The sequence below is a fragment of the Lampris incognitus genome, chromosome 1, assembly GCF_029633865.1.
Source record: "Lampris incognitus isolate fLamInc1 chromosome 1, fLamInc1.hap2, whole genome shotgun sequence".
Taxonomy (NCBI): domain Eukaryota; kingdom Metazoa; phylum Chordata; class Actinopteri; order Lampriformes; family Lampridae; genus Lampris; species Lampris incognitus.
Genome location: NC_079211.1, coordinates 96,754,947 through 96,774,800, shown reverse-complemented (window position 1 = coordinate 96,774,800; position 19,854 = coordinate 96,754,947). Strand labels below are relative to the sequence as shown.

The following is a 19,854-nucleotide window of genomic DNA, read 5'->3' as shown; positions in this document are numbered from 1 at the left end:
TTTTTAATACTATGGCGGTCCAAAGCTATTTTAGGTGAGAGATGTTTTGTATTGTTCCCGTAATGTTCTTTTTTCTTTCTTTTGTTTATAAAAACTTAGTATGTCCTTGCAGAGTCAACAAATGTTATTTAGCTTTCTATCTATACAGTGCCATACTGTCACCAAGTCACAGCAAAATTAATCAAAACTACCCAACACACTTTGGTACAACTGTAACATTATTTTCAACTTTCCATCAAGAAACTAAAAAAAGACTGAGGTTTTGGACTAAATGGTAAATCGACTGCACTATATAGCTATCCAAAGGAGTTGAATCAAGTGCAACTGGACTTGGTATATTCATGGATATATACCAAGTCCAGTTGCACTTGATTCAACTCCTTTGGATAACCATGACCTGGATGAATGAGAACATTCACAGACATGCACTATATAGCATTTTTACAATTTTTACAATTATTGCCTCACATATTCACACACACACACACACACACACACACACACACACACACACACACACACACACACACACACACACACACACACACACACACACACACACACACACACACACAGTGATGGTGGCATCAACCATGCAAGGTAACAACCAGCTCATTGGGAGCAGACAGGGGTTAGGTGTCTTGCTCAGGGATACCTGAACACTTTTGCTTGGAGGAGCCAAGGATCGAACCGGCAACCCTTCAATTACCACACGACCTGTTCGACCTCTTGAGCCACTGCTGACCAACTGTCTTTTTTTTTATAGACACCACTCTTTATAGCCTCGTTTGCCCTTCGTAAAAAATCTGACCTCTCACCTGGATGTTGACCCTTTCAATGACGCAGGAGATGACATGGAGCACCTGCATCTTGGTGTCACACTCTGTCACCTGCTGCAACAGCTGGAAGAGCAGCCCGAAGATAGACTCCAAGTACTGCACAGACAGGAGAGAGGGGAAAACAGAGAGAGAGAGAGAGCCTCAGTGGGGAGGGTGATTAATTAGTAATGTTTGGATTAAGCATAAACGATCAAATCCCTGAGGAGAAATCCTTTCCTCAAGGCTAAATTCTCATGCATGATTTTATTGTTACACCTTTGTCATTCCCAACCCGTGCAGTAAGAGTTGTACTCACTGGGAGGAACTGTTCCGTCCTGAACTCAAAGTCATCGACGGGTGAAGATACATTAAGGAGGGGATTGCTGTGAGTTTGTTCCCTCTGAGAGGTTTGTGAGCAACATCAGAGGCATACCTGACACCATTATTGCTCTGACATAGAATGATTGCCGGTGCTTTATGTCGTAGGATGCAGTGGCACCAAGGCCATACATTCAACAGGCAATCATGATGAAGTTACTTTTACAAAGATGAAGCTTGATTTGAGGCATAGTTTACATATGGGAAGGATATTGAGTTTCAGAGTAGTAGCCGTCTCAATCCGCACCTATGAAAACAGGAAAAACACAGAAACAAAGAAATGTGAAAGTCTTTCAAACAAAATCTATCACAGTTTGTTGGTAACACCAAACTCAGACAAAACACAAAATGGGTTCAGTTGTTACAGGACTACAACTAGAAACAAATAGTTGTGGTATAAGAAATTTAAAAAAAAATGAAAAAAGGAGAGAGACAAAGACCAGGAAAGATCAAATCTGCATGTGTTGAATTGCAAATGTAGCCGTAGATCCAAACAACTTTAGTCACATTCACCAGTTTCCAAAAAAAAAAAAAAAAACAACAACAAAAAACTAAACTAAACTAAATCTGACCCATGAAAACCTAAAGTGAACAATCAAAGACTTTTTTCTTTGGTCATGCGTGCGTGCGTGCGTGTGTACTTGTCAGAAAGCCAGCCTAAAACAACCTTTCCTGTGTTCTTGATTCCTCTCTTAATTTCCTCTGCACCTTGCAGTATCACAGTGGCAGCATGAGGATGATCAGCAGGGACCGATTCATGAGATGAATTAGGTGACAAGGAAAGAGAACTAAGTGGGGAGAAAGGGGCGAGTGGGGGAAATCCGTTACAGCCAGCCGATAGCCTCGCTATTGGAAACGCCAAGGCAAATTAGACACACGTCCGCCGATGTGGCACTGTGGGCGCATGGGTAATTTCTGACCAAGTAGTCCATGTTAGAGTAGAAACAGTATGTATATGACATGTAAACTATGTGACTACGACATACAAGATCAGCAACATGCATAAATGAAAAGTCCTATCCCTCCTCGACATGGAATGCCACATTCCATGTCGAGGAGGGATAGGACTTTTCATTTTGTGGATAAGTTTGATTTGCCTATTTGTATTGTATCTTTTATCGAGGAGAAACCAGATGAAAAGATGTTTAGGTTATGTGTGATGTCTTTTGTTGACTTCATGAAGATAAGCTAGCAAAGAACAAGTGAAAACAAAAACCAGTCCCTAAAGTGGCATTCACCTTGGTTTGTACTTGACCCTGTCTTTCTGCTGTTTTTCCTCCTTCCTTCCCCATTTTCCTCATGCTTCTCTGACGTTCCTCCATCCTCTTCATTTCTGTCAGTTGTATCCATTTGTGCTTATTAACTGTACCCTTTCCTTTATCAGACACTTTAAAGTCAAACAGCTTTGTTCAACTCTGCATCATGGCTCACTTGAAAGAATTCGGGCACTGCTTTGATGTAGTCAGCGAAGACTCCGAATGTTTGCGTTGGTTCCAGCAAGAGCGCTTTCACATTTCAAGTAAGTCAGTCAATTATATGTGTGGCTAGTCCAGGTCACTCAACACTGACCGACACTCATAGTCCATGCCAGATTCTGAAGTGAAGGGGAATCAGTTTGCATATGTTGATTGCCATCGCATACGCACAATAGGTACTACAAGTACTAAAAGTGTGATTTGCTGTTATCAGGGTAAACAATCTACTGGTTTATTGACTGAATAAAATATAGCCAATTTGGCAAAAACTCTGATGATTATTTGACCACAATATATGTAGAAAGTAAAAACCCAAGTGTGATTAAAAAAAAAAAAACACATACACGCAAAAAAGAAAAAGGCTTATTATAATACCAAGATGCCAACTGTGAAAGAAACCATTTCGCTCAGTCAAAGGAATAAATGTGGTCTGTATTTAAGCTGTGAAATAGAAGCCTTTTTCCCTTTGAAAATACAGAGTCTTATTTATTTAGTAAGATAAGAGTAAATTGGTTTAGAATTAGAATTGCAAATAAACTGTTCATTCAAGAATTGTGAAATTGACTAAATGTTGGGATTGAGAACAATCCTAAACAATGGTATTTTTGACATGAGAAAGCAACAAAAAAAAATGTCAAGATCTCCTTCTCACCCTTTTTCCGGGTGTTGTGCGTCTTCCTCAAGCTCGGGTCCTCTACGAAAGGCCTGGGAGTTTGGGGGTTCGGCGCAGTATCATAGCTGTTCCTAGGACTGCACTCTTCTGGACAGAGACCTCAAATGTTTTTCCTGGAATCTGCTGGAGGAGTCACTCTCCCAGTTTGGGGTTCACAGCCCCTAGTGCTGCTGTTACCACTGGGACTACTGTGGATTTCACCTTCCACATCTGATCTAGTTCTTCCTTCAGCCTTTGGCATTTCTCTAGCTTCTCATACTTTTTCTTACTGTTGTTGCCAGCACTCCGGTATGCTACACAGATCACTACTGCTGTCTCCTGTTCTTTGTTGACCACCACAATGTTTGGTTGGTTAGTCAGTACCTGCTTGTCAGTCTGGAACTTGAAGTCCCACAGGAGCTTAGCTCTGCCATTCTCAACCACCTTTGGCGTGTCTCCCATTTGGACTTGGGGACTTCCCGTCTGTATTCAGTGCAGATATTCCTGTACACTATCCCAGCCACTTGGCTATGCCTTTCAGTGTATGTATTCCCAGCTAGCATTTTACATCCTGCTATTAAGTCCTGGACTGTCTCAGGGGTGTCTTTGCACAGCCTGCATGCATCTTAGGTCTTGTCTGCTGTGGTAGACCCCTGCCTCAACTGAACTAGTGCCAAGTACCTGTTCTTGTGCTGCTACGAGAGCCTCTGTGCTGTTCTTCAGTCCAGCCTTTTCTAGCCACTGGTAGGATTTCTCTATCAGCTACAACTTCTATCTGTCGATGGTACATCCCATGGAGGGGCATAGTCTTCCATGATACCTTCTTTTCTTCTTCTTCCTCCCCACTCTTTGTCTTCTGCTGCCTGAGGTACTCACTCAGCAGTTTGTCCTGGGGGGCCCTCTTTCTGATGTACTCATGGATGTTCCTTGTTACATCATCGATAGTTGCTTTGACACTCACTAACCTTCGGGCCCCATCTTTTCATTTATCGTACAGTCTCAGGCTGCCGGACTTAGGCTAGAACCCTCCGTACATTGTGAGGAGTTGCCATGTCCTGATATCTGTGGTTTTTACCTCCTCCTTTGGCCTGCTTATTATTTTATCTGGGTATCTAATGACTGGTAGGGAATATACATATGTTGATGGCTTAGATCTTATTCTTCCCACTGAGCTGGCTCCTTAGGACCTGCCTCACTCTGTGGAGGTATTTGGCTGTAGCTGACCTCCTTGCTGCCTCCTCGTGGTTTCCATTTGCCTGTGGAATACCCAGGTACTTGTAACTGTCCTGTATTTCTGTTATCCTACCATCTGGTAACTCAACCCCTTCAGGGCTCATCACCTTTCCTCTTTGTTCCACCATTCGACCGCACTTGTCCAGTCCGAATGACATCCCGATGTTGTTTCTGTAGCTCCTGGTGAGGTGGATCAGTGAGCCAATGTCTTGCTTATTGCTGGAATACAGCTTGATGTCATCCATGTATGAGAGGTGGCTAATGGTAACTCCAATTCTGAACCTGTATCCATAGCCACTCTTTGTGATGATCCGACTGAGGAGGTTCAGGCCTATGCAGAACAGCAGCGGGGATAGTACATTACCTTGGTATATGCCACATTTGATGATTACCTATGTGATTGTCTTTGAGTTTTAACTTATTTTTAGCTTCTGGTCTTCATGTGCATATATCTTATACTGTGTTTGCTGTGTTTGTCTGTGTCTGTCTTGCACTGATTGGTGAAGCCACAGCCCTCGTTTCATTTTTAACATGTGCCTGCACATTGTTTTAATGACAATAAACTGAATTGAATTGAATGGAATTGAGAAAGCCTCTAGTGTTGTTTTCCACTGTCGCACTGAGTTCTTGATGAAGGCTATCAGTGTCCCGTTTGCTTTGTATAGTACCAAGCACTCCAGTAACCAGGTGTGGGGCATTGAATCATAGGCTTTCTTGTAGTCAATCCAGGCTGTGCTCGGGTTGGTCTTTCTGGCCTTAAGAGTCTTGGATGACTGCTCTATCAACCAGTAGCTGATGCTTTGACCCGCTGAGTTGTTCTCAATTCCTTTCTGAGTTTCACTCATGTATTGACTCATGTGCCCAGTCAGCCTAGCTGCTATGATGCCTGACAGGATCTTCTATGTTGTGGAGGGGCAGGTTAATGGCCGGTAGTTTGACGGTGTTGTACCCTTGTGGGGATCCTTCATGGACAGTATTGTTCTCCCCTGTGTTAGCCAGTCAGGGTGAGATCCTGACGTTAGCAGCTGGCTCATCTGTGTCACCAGGCGTTCATGGAGTGCCGTTAGCTTCTTCAGCCAGTAGGCGTCAATCATGTCAGGGCCTGGTTTAGTACAGCTCTTCATACCTGAGAGTCATCGTTGGATGTTGGCCACTGTGATGATAACTGGTTCTTGTTCTGGCATATTGCTGTGGTCTGCTCTGAGGTCCACCAGCCACTGGGCATTGGTGTTGTGTGATGCCTCCTTTTCCCATATATCCTTCCAGTATCACCTGGTCTCTGCTGTGAGGGGATCTAATGTTTTTCCCTTGTTACTCTGCAGCTGGGAGTACACTTTGGATGGTTCTTTGAGGAACAGGCCATTTACTCTTTTGGCTTCTGCTTCTCTGGTTTATCTCTTCAGCCTGGTGGCCAGAGCTATGAGCCTTTGTTTGGCAGTTTCCAAGGCCTCACCAATGGACATCTTGCAGCACTTCTTCAACCAGGGCCTGTCTTTTATCACACCTTTCTGCACTTGTTAACTGGCTAACATTTCTCCATGCTGCTTTGATCTTGGGTTCCAGTTTTCTTTTCCATGGAGGGTACTGTTGGTGACCTGTGTTCTTAATCCTGTACCCAAGCATCTCCAGGAATACAGTTGCAGTGGCATATACAAGCTCACTGGTTTCTGTTATGGTCGGCAGTCAAAATATTGTGTAAGGCTGTGTGCACATCTGTAAGCAGGCTTTCTGATGATATGTCACTGAGTAGTGGAAGCCGTGCCTGGGGGTTGACTGTCTTTAATCTGGCCAGAATTCTCATTTGAACCTTAGTAGCTTCAGCTGTCATGGCTGGTAGGATTGTATCAGCTAGTTGGAGTCTGTCCTCATGTATCTCCTGCCTACTGGGAGGCCATTCAGGGTGCTAAATTGTATAGTCATCCTGTTGGAGCCTCTCCATCTCAGGTTGTGACAGCAGTTCCCTTCTATTGATGCTCGAGCACTGAGCCCCTAGCTGCTTCTGAGTCAGTATGGGGGTAGGTCTCCTACTGGTCCACAGTTCCCACATTCGCTTCATACAGCCCCTCTCCAGGGTCTGCTGTTATAGAAACATTCCATCAGTTCCAAGTTCTTGGCCCGTGTCCACGAATGTCTTGTTCCAGTAGCCCATTTCTCATCTGATTGCCCTGGTTCCCCAACACCTGACGCAGATCTTGTTAACCCAGGTGATGTCCGAGCCAGTTTGACTCTATTCATGCTACACTCATCACACTGGGCTCCAATGGGGCTATCCAGATCCCATGACGGATGGATGGAGGTAGCATCTCAGAGGACGCCATTGCTCTATAATAAAAAAAAAACAACCAGCAAAAAACAGCAGGACAGACACCAATCAACCAAAAAATAGAAGAAACACTTAGCTGATCATGCAAAAGAGACAGATGGAAAAAAAAGAGGGGAAAAAATCTCCGAAAGTAGAAACAGAGTCAGTCCAACCTTACGTGCCGTAAACCATTTACACTTGCACATGCGGGACTCACATCTATCAGTGAGATCGGGTAATGACAACTCTCAGAACTCCCAGCATGCAGTGCAGAGAGAGAGAGAGAGAGAGAGAGAGACAGCTTTTTCAAGTCACTCATGAGGATATTCACGATTACCCCCTTTTACGATTACCCCGATAATGGAAATTCGCCACAATCAATGTTTTGTGAGGGTTTTTGAATTGTAATTTGCGATAACATGCTATATCATCCCATCCCTAGTAGTAAGAACCATGCCAGGCTGTTGTTTGTGGACTTCTCATCAGTTTTCAACACTAATGACTGCCGCAGTGAGATTGAAAACCATAATATTGTGAAATTTGAAGATGATACAGTTATAGTGAGCCTGCTGAAGGAGGGTGGAATGTCCCATGGTACTGTCATAGTTTATTTTTGTAAATGGTGTCAAGAAGCCTTTTTGAAATTAAAATGTGACAAAGACCAAAGATATGTGTATTGACTCAAGACATCATCAGTCCAAACCTATCGAAACTAAAATTCATGGTCAGTAGGTTGAAATCGTTGAGTCATACAAGTAACTTGGGCACTATAATTGATAATAAACTGATCTTTGATTGTAACACTAACATGCTGTGTAAAAATAGCCAGCAGGGCCTTTTTTGTTCGGTGTTGACAGGTCCTTTTATTGAGTCGATATTTATTTTCATTTGTTGGTATGCTACTCTCAATCTTAAACAGAAACGGGGACATCCAGGTAGCGCGGTGGTCTATTCCATTGCCTACCAACACAGAGATCACCGGTTCGAATCCCCGTGTGACCCTGGCTTAGTCAGGCATCCCTACAGACACAATTGGCTATATCTCTGGGTGGGAAGCCGGATGTGGGTATGTGTCCTGGTCGCTGCACTAGCGCCTCCTCTGGTCAGTCGGGGTGCCTGTTCAGGGGGAGGGGGGGGATAGCTTGATCCTCCCACGCGTTACGCCCCCCTGGTGAAACTCCTCACTGTCAGGTGAAAAGAAGCGGCTGGCAATGCCACATGTATCGGAGGAGGCATGTGGTAGTCTGCAGCCCTCCCCGGATTGGCAGAGGGGGTGGAGCAGCGACCAGGACGGTTCAGAAGAGTGGGGTAATTGGTGGGATACAATTGGGGAGGGGGAAAAAAAGGGGGGGGCGGGGGGACAGAAACATGAATTAACAAAGGTGACCAAGGTCTGTAGTAGTATCACAGGTACTCAGCAGAAAAGTCTTTCTGATTTATATAACAAGCGGTTGTTAAGAAAGCAGAATCCATCCTGTCTGACAGCACCAACCCCCTGCACCTAGAGTTTCAGACCTTGCCTTCTGGTTTTCACTTCAAATACCCACTACCCAAAACTAACAAATACAAACACTCCTTCATACCCTCGGGCATTTAACTGCTAAACTCCAGTAGTAAAAGGTAATATCAGCTTGACCTTTTAACCATGCTTGGTAAACATTGCTTTAATTTTAGTAGTACTTACTTCTTACTACATGTAGTATTTAATTGCCTTGTGTGTTTTTTTATTATTGTTCTTACCGCTGCACAACCAATTCCCCTTCTGGGAACAAATTCAGTTCTGTTTGACTTGAATTCACTAGAATAGTTTTAAATAAGGACAGAAAATGGAGCATTCGAGCAAAATTTAACAATGATTGGAATCTTAGCAATTTCACATTATCTATTATTTATTAGGTTACACATGATTTATGCGGGTTTACCACTGGTCCTAATTTTAAATAAGGACAGAAAATGGAGCATTCGAGCAAAATTAACAATGATTGAAATCTTAGCAATTTCACATTATCTATTATTTATTAGGTTACACATGATTTATGCGGGTTTACCACTGGTCCTTATGTGGATTTACCACTGTTCCTGGTAGGATAAATAAATGGTCCTATAGTACGAACATTGAGCCCCAAAAAAGAAGAGCAACAACTGATTCCCAAGTTGCCCACAACTGAAATAAATGAGCATGGTAGAGACATAGATAAAAATCCCATTCAGTGGTTTGATATCTGTGGAATTCATTTAAAAACAAAATTTAGGAGAATTACATCAAATAGCACTTTCATTAGATTTTGGGTAGTACCTACATTTGTTGAAGTAAAGTGCAAATGCAGCGACAATTTATGAGATAAACAATTACTCGCATAGTGACTGATTAAAGCAAACAAAAACAGCATTTGTCCTCGTCCTTTCAATAAAAAAGCAATGCACTGAGTGCACACCAGTAAAAACATTCCTATATCTTGCTTACCAGTAAGAGACCTGAAATAAATGCACAGCTGATGCCCATGTATCAAGGAAATGAAAAAAGTATGGCACTGCAGACTACTTTCAAACACTTACGTATGAGAAAGCCAGCATTCTGGTGAACCATATTTACCCATTGCAAAGTGAAGAATAATTTGAACTGATATGGATATTTGACAAATACTTTCTTTATAATCTTTGGGTGGCACGGTGGCGAAGTGGTTAGCACTGTCCCCTCACAGCAAGAAGGTCCTGGGTTCGAACCCTGGGCTTGTCCAACCTTAGGGGGTAATCCCAGGTCCTTTCTATGTGGAGTTTGCATATTCTCCCCGTGTCTGTGTGGGTTTTCTCCGGGTGCTCCGGTTTCCCCCAGCATCAAAAAGACATGCATATTAAGGTTAGTACTCCTGTCTGTGCCCCTGACCGAGGCGTGGCAAGATGAACTAGAGTTGGTCCCCGGGCGCTGCATGGCGGCTGCCCACTGCTCCTAGTTACACAGCTAGGATGGGTTAAATGCAGAGGAAGAATTTCCCCATGGGGATCAATAAAGTAATAGAATGAACATTTAAAAAAAATGTCAAGTATGAATAAATCATAATTCTTATCTTGGTACAATTTGAACAGGAGACACAAATCATAACAAGATGTAAGCCAAGTCAGGCTTGTTGAGTGGCTGCCACCCTACGCTAGTGTAACTATGGGAGCATCCATCCGTCCATCCATTATCCAAACTGCTTATCCTGCTCTCAGGGTCACGGGGATGTTAGAGCCTATCCCAGTAGTCATTGGGCAGCAGGCGGGGAGACACCCTGGACAGGCTGCCAGTCCATCACAGGACTATGGGAGCAATTGTTTGCATATATAATCCATCACGTCACTCACTTGCTTGACAAATACCTAAAAGTGGATGTTAATCAGGACCTTAAACAATTTAAAATGGTTGCAACTTGGTTATTACTGTCTCAGGGTGCTTTAACTTTTTTCAACTTATCCATATCCCCTTCCTGTAGTCAGCTTGAAAGCTGCAATTTCCATATTATCTTTGTGGTACAAAACTGGTGTCACTTGGTACAGTAAACAATTCTATTACTAAAAACATGTCAGAGTGGGAATTAAAGCCACAAAGAAGGGGGCATCTGGGTAGCGTAGCGGTCTATTCCGTTGTCTACCAACACAGGGCTCGCAGGATCGCATCTCCGTGTTACCTCTGCCTTGGTCAGGCATCCCTACAGACACAATTGGCCGTGTCTGCGGATGGGAAGCCGGAGGTGGGTATGTGTCCTGGTTGCACCTCCTCTGGTCCTTCGTGGCACCTGTTCAGGGGAGAGGGGGAACTGGGGGAAATAGCGTGATCCTCCCACACGCTACGTCCTCCTGGTAAAACTCCTCACTGTCAGGTGAAAAGAAGCAGCTGGTGACTCCACATGTATTGAAAGAGGCATGTGGTAGTCTGCAGCCCTTCCCGGATTGGCAGAGGGGGTGGAGCAGCTACCAGGACAGTTCGGAAGAGTGGGGTAATTGACCGGATACAATTGGGGAGAAAAAGGGAGGGGGGAAAAAAACCCAAAAAGAAGGCTGAAGTCCCCCCCCCCCCACCTCACCCTTCTCCTCGCCCCTCCCGGATGTCTCAGAAACTTTGAGGACACATTTCACTCCTGTTGAGCCTGTCGCTAGAGGAGGGCTGACTGCAGTTGATGGAAAGTGAGCAAAAGTGAAGCAAAGTGGGCTAAGGAGTGTCGCAGTATGATGCTGTCAAAACTGGCTTAACGGTGCATTTAAAAGTCTTCCCTCCAACTGAGGCGACAAAAACCCTGAAAACTGATGGAAGCAAACATGTCACTAAGATATGTTTTTAGCGGAATTTGTGGGTAAACATGGAGGAGTAAAAAAGCAGGTGGTCTGGTCAAAAGGAGGAAATGTAAGTAGAAATGATGATTGAGGGAAATGGCACAATGGCAGGCCGCTAGCAACAGGCATCTAATTCTAAATTTTAATTAGACAGACAGAGATAAAAACATATATACATTTAATGATTTCCCACAGATGATAATTGACTACAAAATTCGACAGAGATTATGAGACTCAAGAGAATAAAGCTAAACTCTACCCAATTAACTCAAGGGGGCATTTCTAAAAGTAGAGGTTGTCTCGAATTACACCGTGAAAAATGCATCGAATTCTTCACACACCCATAGATGAGTTTTCCTGCCCTTACCTAGGGCGCCGGGGTGGCTACATTGTTCTTCCGGTCTACAACGTCCGTAGCCGGATGTAAACATGCAAGCCTAGATCTGCGATATCTTCAACAACGTTAAACATTAAAAATGGACATTAGAAAATCAAAAAATGGTTCAGGGACACATTGTGCGGTGCGTGGCTGTACTAATACATGGGAACGCCTGAATGAGTGGTTGGATAGAGAATGTGTTGTCCATCGACCTGCCTCAAAACGGCAATGTCCCTGCATTCCATTGTTTTCCTTCCACGGAAAACCAACAGCAGATTTCGAATCACGGATGTCGTTGAAGGCTTTGAATTTGAAGAAACCACCGAAAAACGTCTGTTTGTTCCCATCACTTCATTGCTAAAAAGCCAACCAAAGAAAACCCTTTCCCTGAACTGTGGTAACTAGGTAGCTACTCGTTACACCGGAAAAGAAAAGCATAGGGTGGCCCGAATGCGGAAATGGACCAAAGTGCCACATAAACGTGTCTATTGCCTACCAAATGAGTCCATGGCTCATGAGGCAAGACGCCTTACATTGGCAAATTGAAATATAAAGTAAAGACGTCAATGCCATAGCCACAGCTACTCTCAAACAGCAAAGTCAGGTACATAGGGTTTACCAAGGTTAGGCAAGGCAACTACCAATGTCAACATGTGAAAAATAGCCCAATATGATATACTGAACACTGAATGAACCCCAAGGGTCAAAATATTCCCAAAGGCAAAAATAATAATAATAATAATAAAATAAAGGTTCAAAATATTAATCAAATGAATAACCTTTAGGAGACATTATTTGACCTAAAGTTTGTACAAGCCCTGGATTGCCCTGTTTGGCTTTGTGGTGGAACAAGACTACTTACAGCCACAAATGAAATAGCTCTGGTCTCACACTGCAGAGCAAGGAATGGTGTCTATGTTGCTGATTGTACACTTTGCACCAACTAAAGGCCCATTTCATTCATTACAGTCACAGTGGTTTCAGGGGAGTGAGCAGTGCAGTGATTGGGGACAAGAAAACAGTTCAAGGCCATGTTCATCAGAAAATACATTAACCTCAGCATGTAAACAGTGGCTTACCGCCTATATAATGATGGTGTGTGTGTGTGTGTGTGTGTGTGTGTGTGTGTGTGTGTGTGTGTAAATGTGCATTTGTGCCGGTCTTACCACCAGATCAGGATCCTGCATGAGGTTGAGGATGACCTCGTACAGCAAGGGTCGAAGGTCGGATTTGAATTTAACTGAGATCCACTGACCGATCAGCCATATGACCCTTCGCCGAATCAGCTTGTACCTGAAGAATATAGGTGAAAGAGGGAGATCCAGGACAGGGGAAAAAGAGGAGGGGGGAGAGGAGAGGATATGGGGAGGAAGGGGTGAAATAAGAGGCGAGAAGACGGGGGAGGAGAGAAGGGAGTGGGAAATAAAAAGAGGAGATATAAACAAAGGACAGGGTAGATTTGTAAAGGAGAGGAACAAAAGATGGGAGAGGAAAGCAAAGAAAGGGAGAAAGAGACATGAGCATAAGGAGGAGGGAGTAAAACGGGGGACAGAATGAATGATGTGGATAAAGGAGGAAAAGGAGAGGGCATGTGTTAGTGTTGGTGGCTGTGAAATCATTAAAAAAAAAAGACTCTTTGCTCTTCACCTTTACCGCAATGCTGACAGACGAGAACATCCTGTTCTTGACGCTTATCTCCACATTGTGGCTACTTATGGAGCCATTAAAAACGACAAATCGACATCTCAGATGAGGAAATCGGCACTGTCATTATTTGTTGGGCCCCATCTTCCTTATCATGGTCTGAGTCTGGTACAGACTGCAGTCTCATTTGTGCTCTATGGGAGAAAGAACCGTATCGCTATCTCCCTAACTAACACACACACACACACAGCCAAGTCCACCAGACTGCAGCTAATCTAAATCACTGTGTGTGTGTGTGTGTGTGTGTGTGTGTGTGTGTGTGTGTGTGTGTGTGTGTGTGTGTGTGTGTGTGTGTGTGTGTGTGTCTACATTAGAGTCCTCCAGAGAGGTACAGACAGTGGCACTATTAAACAGGATATTTAAGACTACAGTCCTCTGATACATAAAATTGGCTTGAAAAAAAGTGAGAGAAAGGGGAAAGAGAGAGGCAGACAGACAGACAGATGCAGAGACAGACAGAGACAGAGAGATGGGAGGTCAGATAGTTGTGAGTGTATAAAGTGTATCCTTGACAAAAGGGTGTTCATTGTGCTGAATGCTAACTATGACTGAACTATGAAGAGGTAGTCCTCGATATAAAAGTGGAATCAAGGAGAAAAATTAACAGGGCTGTGGATTTTCAATATACAGTGCATCCGGAAAGTATTCACACCCCTTCACTTTCCCCACATTTTGTTATGTTACAGCCTTATTCCAAAATGGATTAAATTCCTTTTTTTCTCATCAATCTACGTACAATACCCATAATGACAAAGCGAAAAAGGTTTTGTAGAAATTTTTGCAAATTTATCAAAAATAAAAAACTGAAATATTGCATGTACATAAGTATTCACACCTTTTACTCAGTACTTGGTTGAGGCACCCTTGACAGCGATTACAGCCTCAAGTCTTCTTGGGTATGAAGCTACAAGCTTGGCACACCTATATTTGGGGTATTTCTCCCATTCTTCTCTGCAGATCCTCTCGAGCTCTGTAAGGTTAGATGGGGAGCGTCACTGCACAGCTATTTTCAGGTCTTTCCAGAGATGGTCAATGGGGTTCAAGTCTGGGCTCTGGCTGGGCCACTCAAGGACATTCACAGACTTGTCCCGAAGCCACTCCTTCGTTGTCTTGGCTGTGTGCTTAGGGTCGTTGTCGTGTTGAAAGGTAAACCTTCACCCCAGTCTGAGGTCCTGAGCGCTCTGGAGCAGGTTTTCATCAAGGGTTGTACTTTGCTCCATTCATATTTCCCTCGGCCCTGACTAGTCTCCCACTTCCTGCCGCTGAAGAACATCCCCACAGTATGATGCTGCCACCACCATGCTTCACTGTAGGGATGGTATTAGCAAGCTGATGAGAGGTGCCTGGTTTCCTCCAGACGTGACGTTTGGCATTCAGGCCAAAGAGTTCAATCTGGGTTTCATCAGACCAGAGAATCTTGTTTCTCATGGTCTGAGAGTCCTTTAGGTGCTTTCTGGCAAACTCCAAGCGGGCTGTCATGTGTCTTTTACTGAGCAGAGGCTTCCGTCTGGCCACTCTTCCATAAAGGCCTGATTGGTAGAGTGCTGCAGAGATGGTTGTCCTTCTGGAAGGTTCTCCCATCTCCACAGAGGAACGCTGGAGCTCTGTCAGAGTGACCATCGGGTTCTTGGTCACCTCCCTGACCAAGGCCCTTCTCCCCCGATTGCTCAGTTTGGCTGGGCGGCCAGCTCTGGGAAGAGTCCTGGTGGATCCAAACTTCTTCCATTTACGAATGATGGAGACTACTGTGCTCTTCGGGACCTTCAAAGCTGTAGAATTTTTTTGTACCCTTCCCCAGATCTGTGCCTCGATACAATCCTGTCTCGGAGGTCCACAGACAATTCCTTTGACCTCATGGCTTGGTTTCTGCTCTGACATGCACTGTCAACAGTGGGACCTTATATAGACGGGTGTGTGCCTTTCCAAATCATGTCCAATTAATTGAATTTACTTCAGGTGGACTCCAATCAAGATGTAGAAACATCTCAAGGATGATCAGTGGAAACAGGATGAACCTGAGCTCAATTTTGAGTGTCATAGCAAAGGGTGTGAATACTTATGTACATGCAATATTCCAGTTTTTTATTTTTAATAAATTTGCAAAAATTTCTTCAAAACCTTTTTCACTTTGTAATTATGGGGTATTGTGTGTAGATTGATGAGAAAAAAAAGGAATGTAATCCATTTTGGAATAAGGCTGTAACATAACAAAATGTGGGGAAAGTGAAGGGGTGTGAATACTTTCCGGATGCACTGTAGGTGCAAATGCCCAACAGTGCCTGGGAAACTCAGCTACTGGGCCCTGAGTCAGGTACTGACAGTTCATTGACAGCTGTCTTCAACATACAAGAAATGTGTCAACTCAAGCATCTGTCCTTGTTTGTATTTGAGGATTAAACTGTGTCTGAAGACTGCCTCAACAGAGAGATGAGGGGATGGAAAGATGAGAGGATAAAGGAGGGGGAATGACACCCATGCTGGCTTCTTGTCAAACCACTGCAGGGAACCATAGACAAACAGAGCTCTGGGCCAGGAGCCAGGAAATATTAAATCAAAGTGCGACTCTGGAATCACAGAAAGGCAAAAACATGGGGCGCCCGGGTAGCGTGGCGGTCTATTCCGTTGCCTACCAATACGGAGATCACCAGCTCGAATCCCTGTGTTACCTCCGGCTTGGTCAGGCGTCCCTACAGACACGATTGGCCGTGTCTGCGGGTGGGAAGTCGGATGTGCGTATGTGTCCTTGTCACTGCACTAGCGCCTCCTCTAGTCGGTCTGGGCGCCTGTTCAGTGGGGAGCGGGACCCGGGGGGAATAGCGTGATCCTCCCACACGCTACGTCCCCCCTGGCGAAACGCCTCACTGTCAGGTGAAAAGAAGTGGCTGGTGACTTCACATGTATCGGAGGAAGCATGTGGTAGTCTGCAGCCCTCTCCGGATCGGCAGAGGGGGTCGAGCAGCGACCGGGATGGTCAGAAGAGTGGGGTATTTGGCCAGATGAAATTGAGGAGAAAGGGGACAATCCAAAAAGAAAAAAAAAGAGGCAAAAACGGCGTCTTTGTACAAGTGTCTGGTTTTGCACTTGTGAGTCAAAGACAATTAGAGAATTGTGTGAACAAAAGAAAGCTGCTTTTTGTGTGTGTTGTCCCTACAGCCCCCCCCCCATCACTGCCACCACATAAAAACACAAACAAGCACACATTTTCAATATAGATTTGTGTCTTCATCCATACACAAGAAGAATGTAAATTGGCCAAAAAAAAAGTTATAAAACTTCAGACAAGATCAACATCACGAAAAATATTAAGCTAAATCTCACTGGCACCAAAATGCTCATCATCTTAAATGCACAAGATGGCATGTAACTCACTCATGTACTGAAATGCTCAAAGGCCGTGGAGCGTGCAGACAGCAAGTCAACATCCGCTTACTTTCAAAGGCAAACAAAGAAGGGACAAAGCAATCTGACGTACTATGAGCTTTAATGGGTGCAAAATAATACCATATGGCTCCAGCTTGCTAATGCAGGTACAGCAGTGCCAATGAGCATTTTAGTGCCAGCAGACGCTGGCAGTGGATACACGCCCAGAGGTTCTCCTCTGAATGAATCCTGCCATGATCAGGTTCCAAACTGCAGCTTGGCAAAAGCACTCTCGCTCTAATAACTGCCCGCAGTAACATCACAAATGAATTATCATTGAATTACAAACGATTATCTTTATCAAACACATATGCTGTTAAAGAGCGATGCCATACTTCAGTTCATTGTATTAAAAAAAAAAAGTTCTTAAAAAGTAAAGTAAGCCCTTGAAGAACATCACAGAAAGTTGAATCAGTTCATCTGGACACAACGTATTCCACAATGTGGAATAAACGACGTGATTCAACTTTCTGTGATTTTCTTACCTGGGTTATTGAGCAGGCATAAAGACACTGGAAGGACGTATTGCACTGACAACACTCAAATTAATCAGAATTAAGAATCCATAACGTAAGCCCTGACAACTTAGTGTTTATCAATGACATATCATATTCTGATTATTTTATATTCATAACAAATGTTGCGGTGACTAGCAGATGAGTGTCTCCAATTCTAAATACAGTATAGGAGACCAGCGTCCTGCAGAGGTCTGACTTTGGAAATCTATTTCCACTCCAACCCAGCACTACGCAGAAACGAGTCTGCTCCAGTACTCGTATATTTCACCAATAAATTCCCACCCAACACTTTAATTCAACACCCACTTATCCAACCTGAAAGCATACAGATGTAGATCATTTGCATGAGCATTAGGTCTGTAACTAGGGCTGGCTTGAAATATTTGTATTTGGATCCATTTGGGCTTTTTTTGTACATGAGCTTGACTGTCTAGGTTATCCTGCTGCATAGATTGCGGTAATATTAGTCCTTTTTATACACTAAAGAGTTGGGAAAGTGCGTGACATGTATGCAGGTGTCTTGCTGAAATCACAGTCCCCATCATAATACCACCCCCACTCACGAATGCACATTAAGAATCTCTGAAACTGTATAGGCTGTAATAGTCTCGTTTATTTGTTTCAGTACTCTGCTGTTGTCTTTTTAAAAAAAGAAAAACTTTTCAGAAGAATTCGGCTCATTTGGATGTCATCTGTAATAGGCTCTCTAGCATCATGGCTATAATAAAAAAGTTTTGCTGTCAGTCTGCAGATGTGCAGCCTCCTAGGAGCAAGCATGCACAGAGCTGACTTAGATCAGGCAGCGACAGAAAGCAGCGTTTGTTAAAGCGAGCTAGAAATTGAACGAAGAGAGGGAGCGACGATAGAAAGAACAATCTTTTTCAAAGGTTTTTAATCACTGCAACCACGAGAGGTTGTTCATCACAGTCATAACTGTGCACAAAAAAATTTAGGCTGATAGATCCAATAGTTTGCGAGATTAGTCACGGACTCTCTCTCCCTCTCTCTCACACACACACACACACACACACACACACATACAACGATGGTGGTGTCAACCATGCAAGATAACAACCAGCTTTTACTGCAAATGTACATCAGTTCCAAATATCGGTTATCGATCTCCTTGATTACCGATAATCAGTATCCACCCTGAAAAAAACCATATCGGTTGATCCCTAAAAGGATGTGGATCTAAAGCTTCCTGTTTAAGCTTGTGTTATTTCCATTTTATTTACTCAGTAATCGTTTTACCGTAGCCATTACTTTCTAGTGAATAACCTTTTTCGTTTCACTGCTTTTGTTTCAAAGCCTTTTTTAAATTTGTTTGTAAGTTATGCTTTTTACTTCAGCATTACAAAAAGTTATAGTCAATACAAACCCATTTGACATTCGTTGATCATACCTTGCACATCATCTCATCTTAAAAGTGAAAGATTAGCAACATTTTAGCATTTGGAAAAATAACATGAGCGGGGGGGGTTAGCAGAACCACAGTGCAACCACGTGGGAAGATTACACTTGGAGCAGAAGGTCACTGAAAAAGACAATCAGAACAGCTTTGCTGAGCTTGACTTCATCGCAGTTAGGGAATTACGTACTTGGGGAAAAATAAGTAACTCCCACACACTGTATTGCAAATAAATGACATCCCTGCCACCATAAGGCTGGAGATACACTTGATTTTTAACCACACGTTCACGTAGACAACCGGCTGCATCATGAATGGAATGTTCACATACTTACCTATGTACTTTTAATTACCAAGTTATTAATTAAGTTTCATTTATTAATCCCTTGGAGAAATTCATTTTACTGCAAATTAGCCAATCCTAGCTGCTATCTGTGTAGCTAGGAGCAGTGGGCTGCCGCCTTCACATGCTGCACCCGCAGATCAACTCCAGGTCCTTTCCCATTGCCTCGGTCAGGGGCACAGACAGGAGTATTAACCCAAACATGCATGTTTCTTTTGATGGTGGGGGAAACCCACCACAGACACGGGGAGGACATGCAAACTCAACATGGAGGACGACCTGGGATGACCCCCAAGGTTAGACAACCCCGGGGTTCAAACCCAGGACCTTCTTGCTCTGAGGCGACAGCTCTAACTACCGGGCCACCACGCCACCCAATTTGCGTGTTACTGGAGGATTCCACTGGCGGGCACACAGAGAACTAAGGATATAAATAAACAAAACACGCCATGAGCAACACACCGTCCCGACACGTTTTTCACCGCGCTATTGATGTAAAAGTCTTGGATTTTTTTTTCCCAACTTGACAATTTTTTTTCCAACAATACATTTTGCAAACACAATACGAGTTTCTCAGGGAATGAATGTTCTTTAATGCAACGTAACATAATACAAACAAAAAAAATCAGAACTGACAAGAAAAAAAAGGGTAGTATTTCGATCCATGAGAGAAACAAACAAAAACAGACTTGTTTCCATTTATTTTTGCCGGTTTACACGTCAACTTCTTCTTCTTCTCTCCCCCCCTCCCCCTTTTCTCCCCAATTGTACTTGTCCAATTACCCTATTTTCTGAGCCATCCCAGTCACTGCTCCACCCCCTCTGCCGAGCCGGGGGGGGGGGGCTGCAGACTACCACATGCCTACTCCGATACATGTGGAGTCGCCAGCCACTTCTTTTTACCTGACAGTGA

General features: G+C 43.7%; 1 protein-coding gene across 1 annotated transcript in view; it reads right to left on the bottom strand.

The window, feature by feature from the left end:
* ipo11 (importin 11) overlaps window positions 1-19,854 on the bottom strand; it is a 388,461-nt gene that overhangs the window by 225,489 nt on the left and 143,118 nt on the right. Inside the window, exons 16-19 of the mRNA XM_056273222.1 lie at window positions 12,712-12,838; window positions 1,410-1,443; window positions 1,135-1,175; window positions 819-935 (exon numbers count right to left, since the gene is read on the bottom strand). Coding sequence (XP_056129197.1) covers window positions 819-935; window positions 1,135-1,175; window positions 1,410-1,443; window positions 12,712-12,838 — 319 coding nt within the window. The remainder of the gene's footprint in view (window positions 1-818; window positions 936-1,134; window positions 1,176-1,409; window positions 1,444-12,711; window positions 12,839-19,854) is intronic.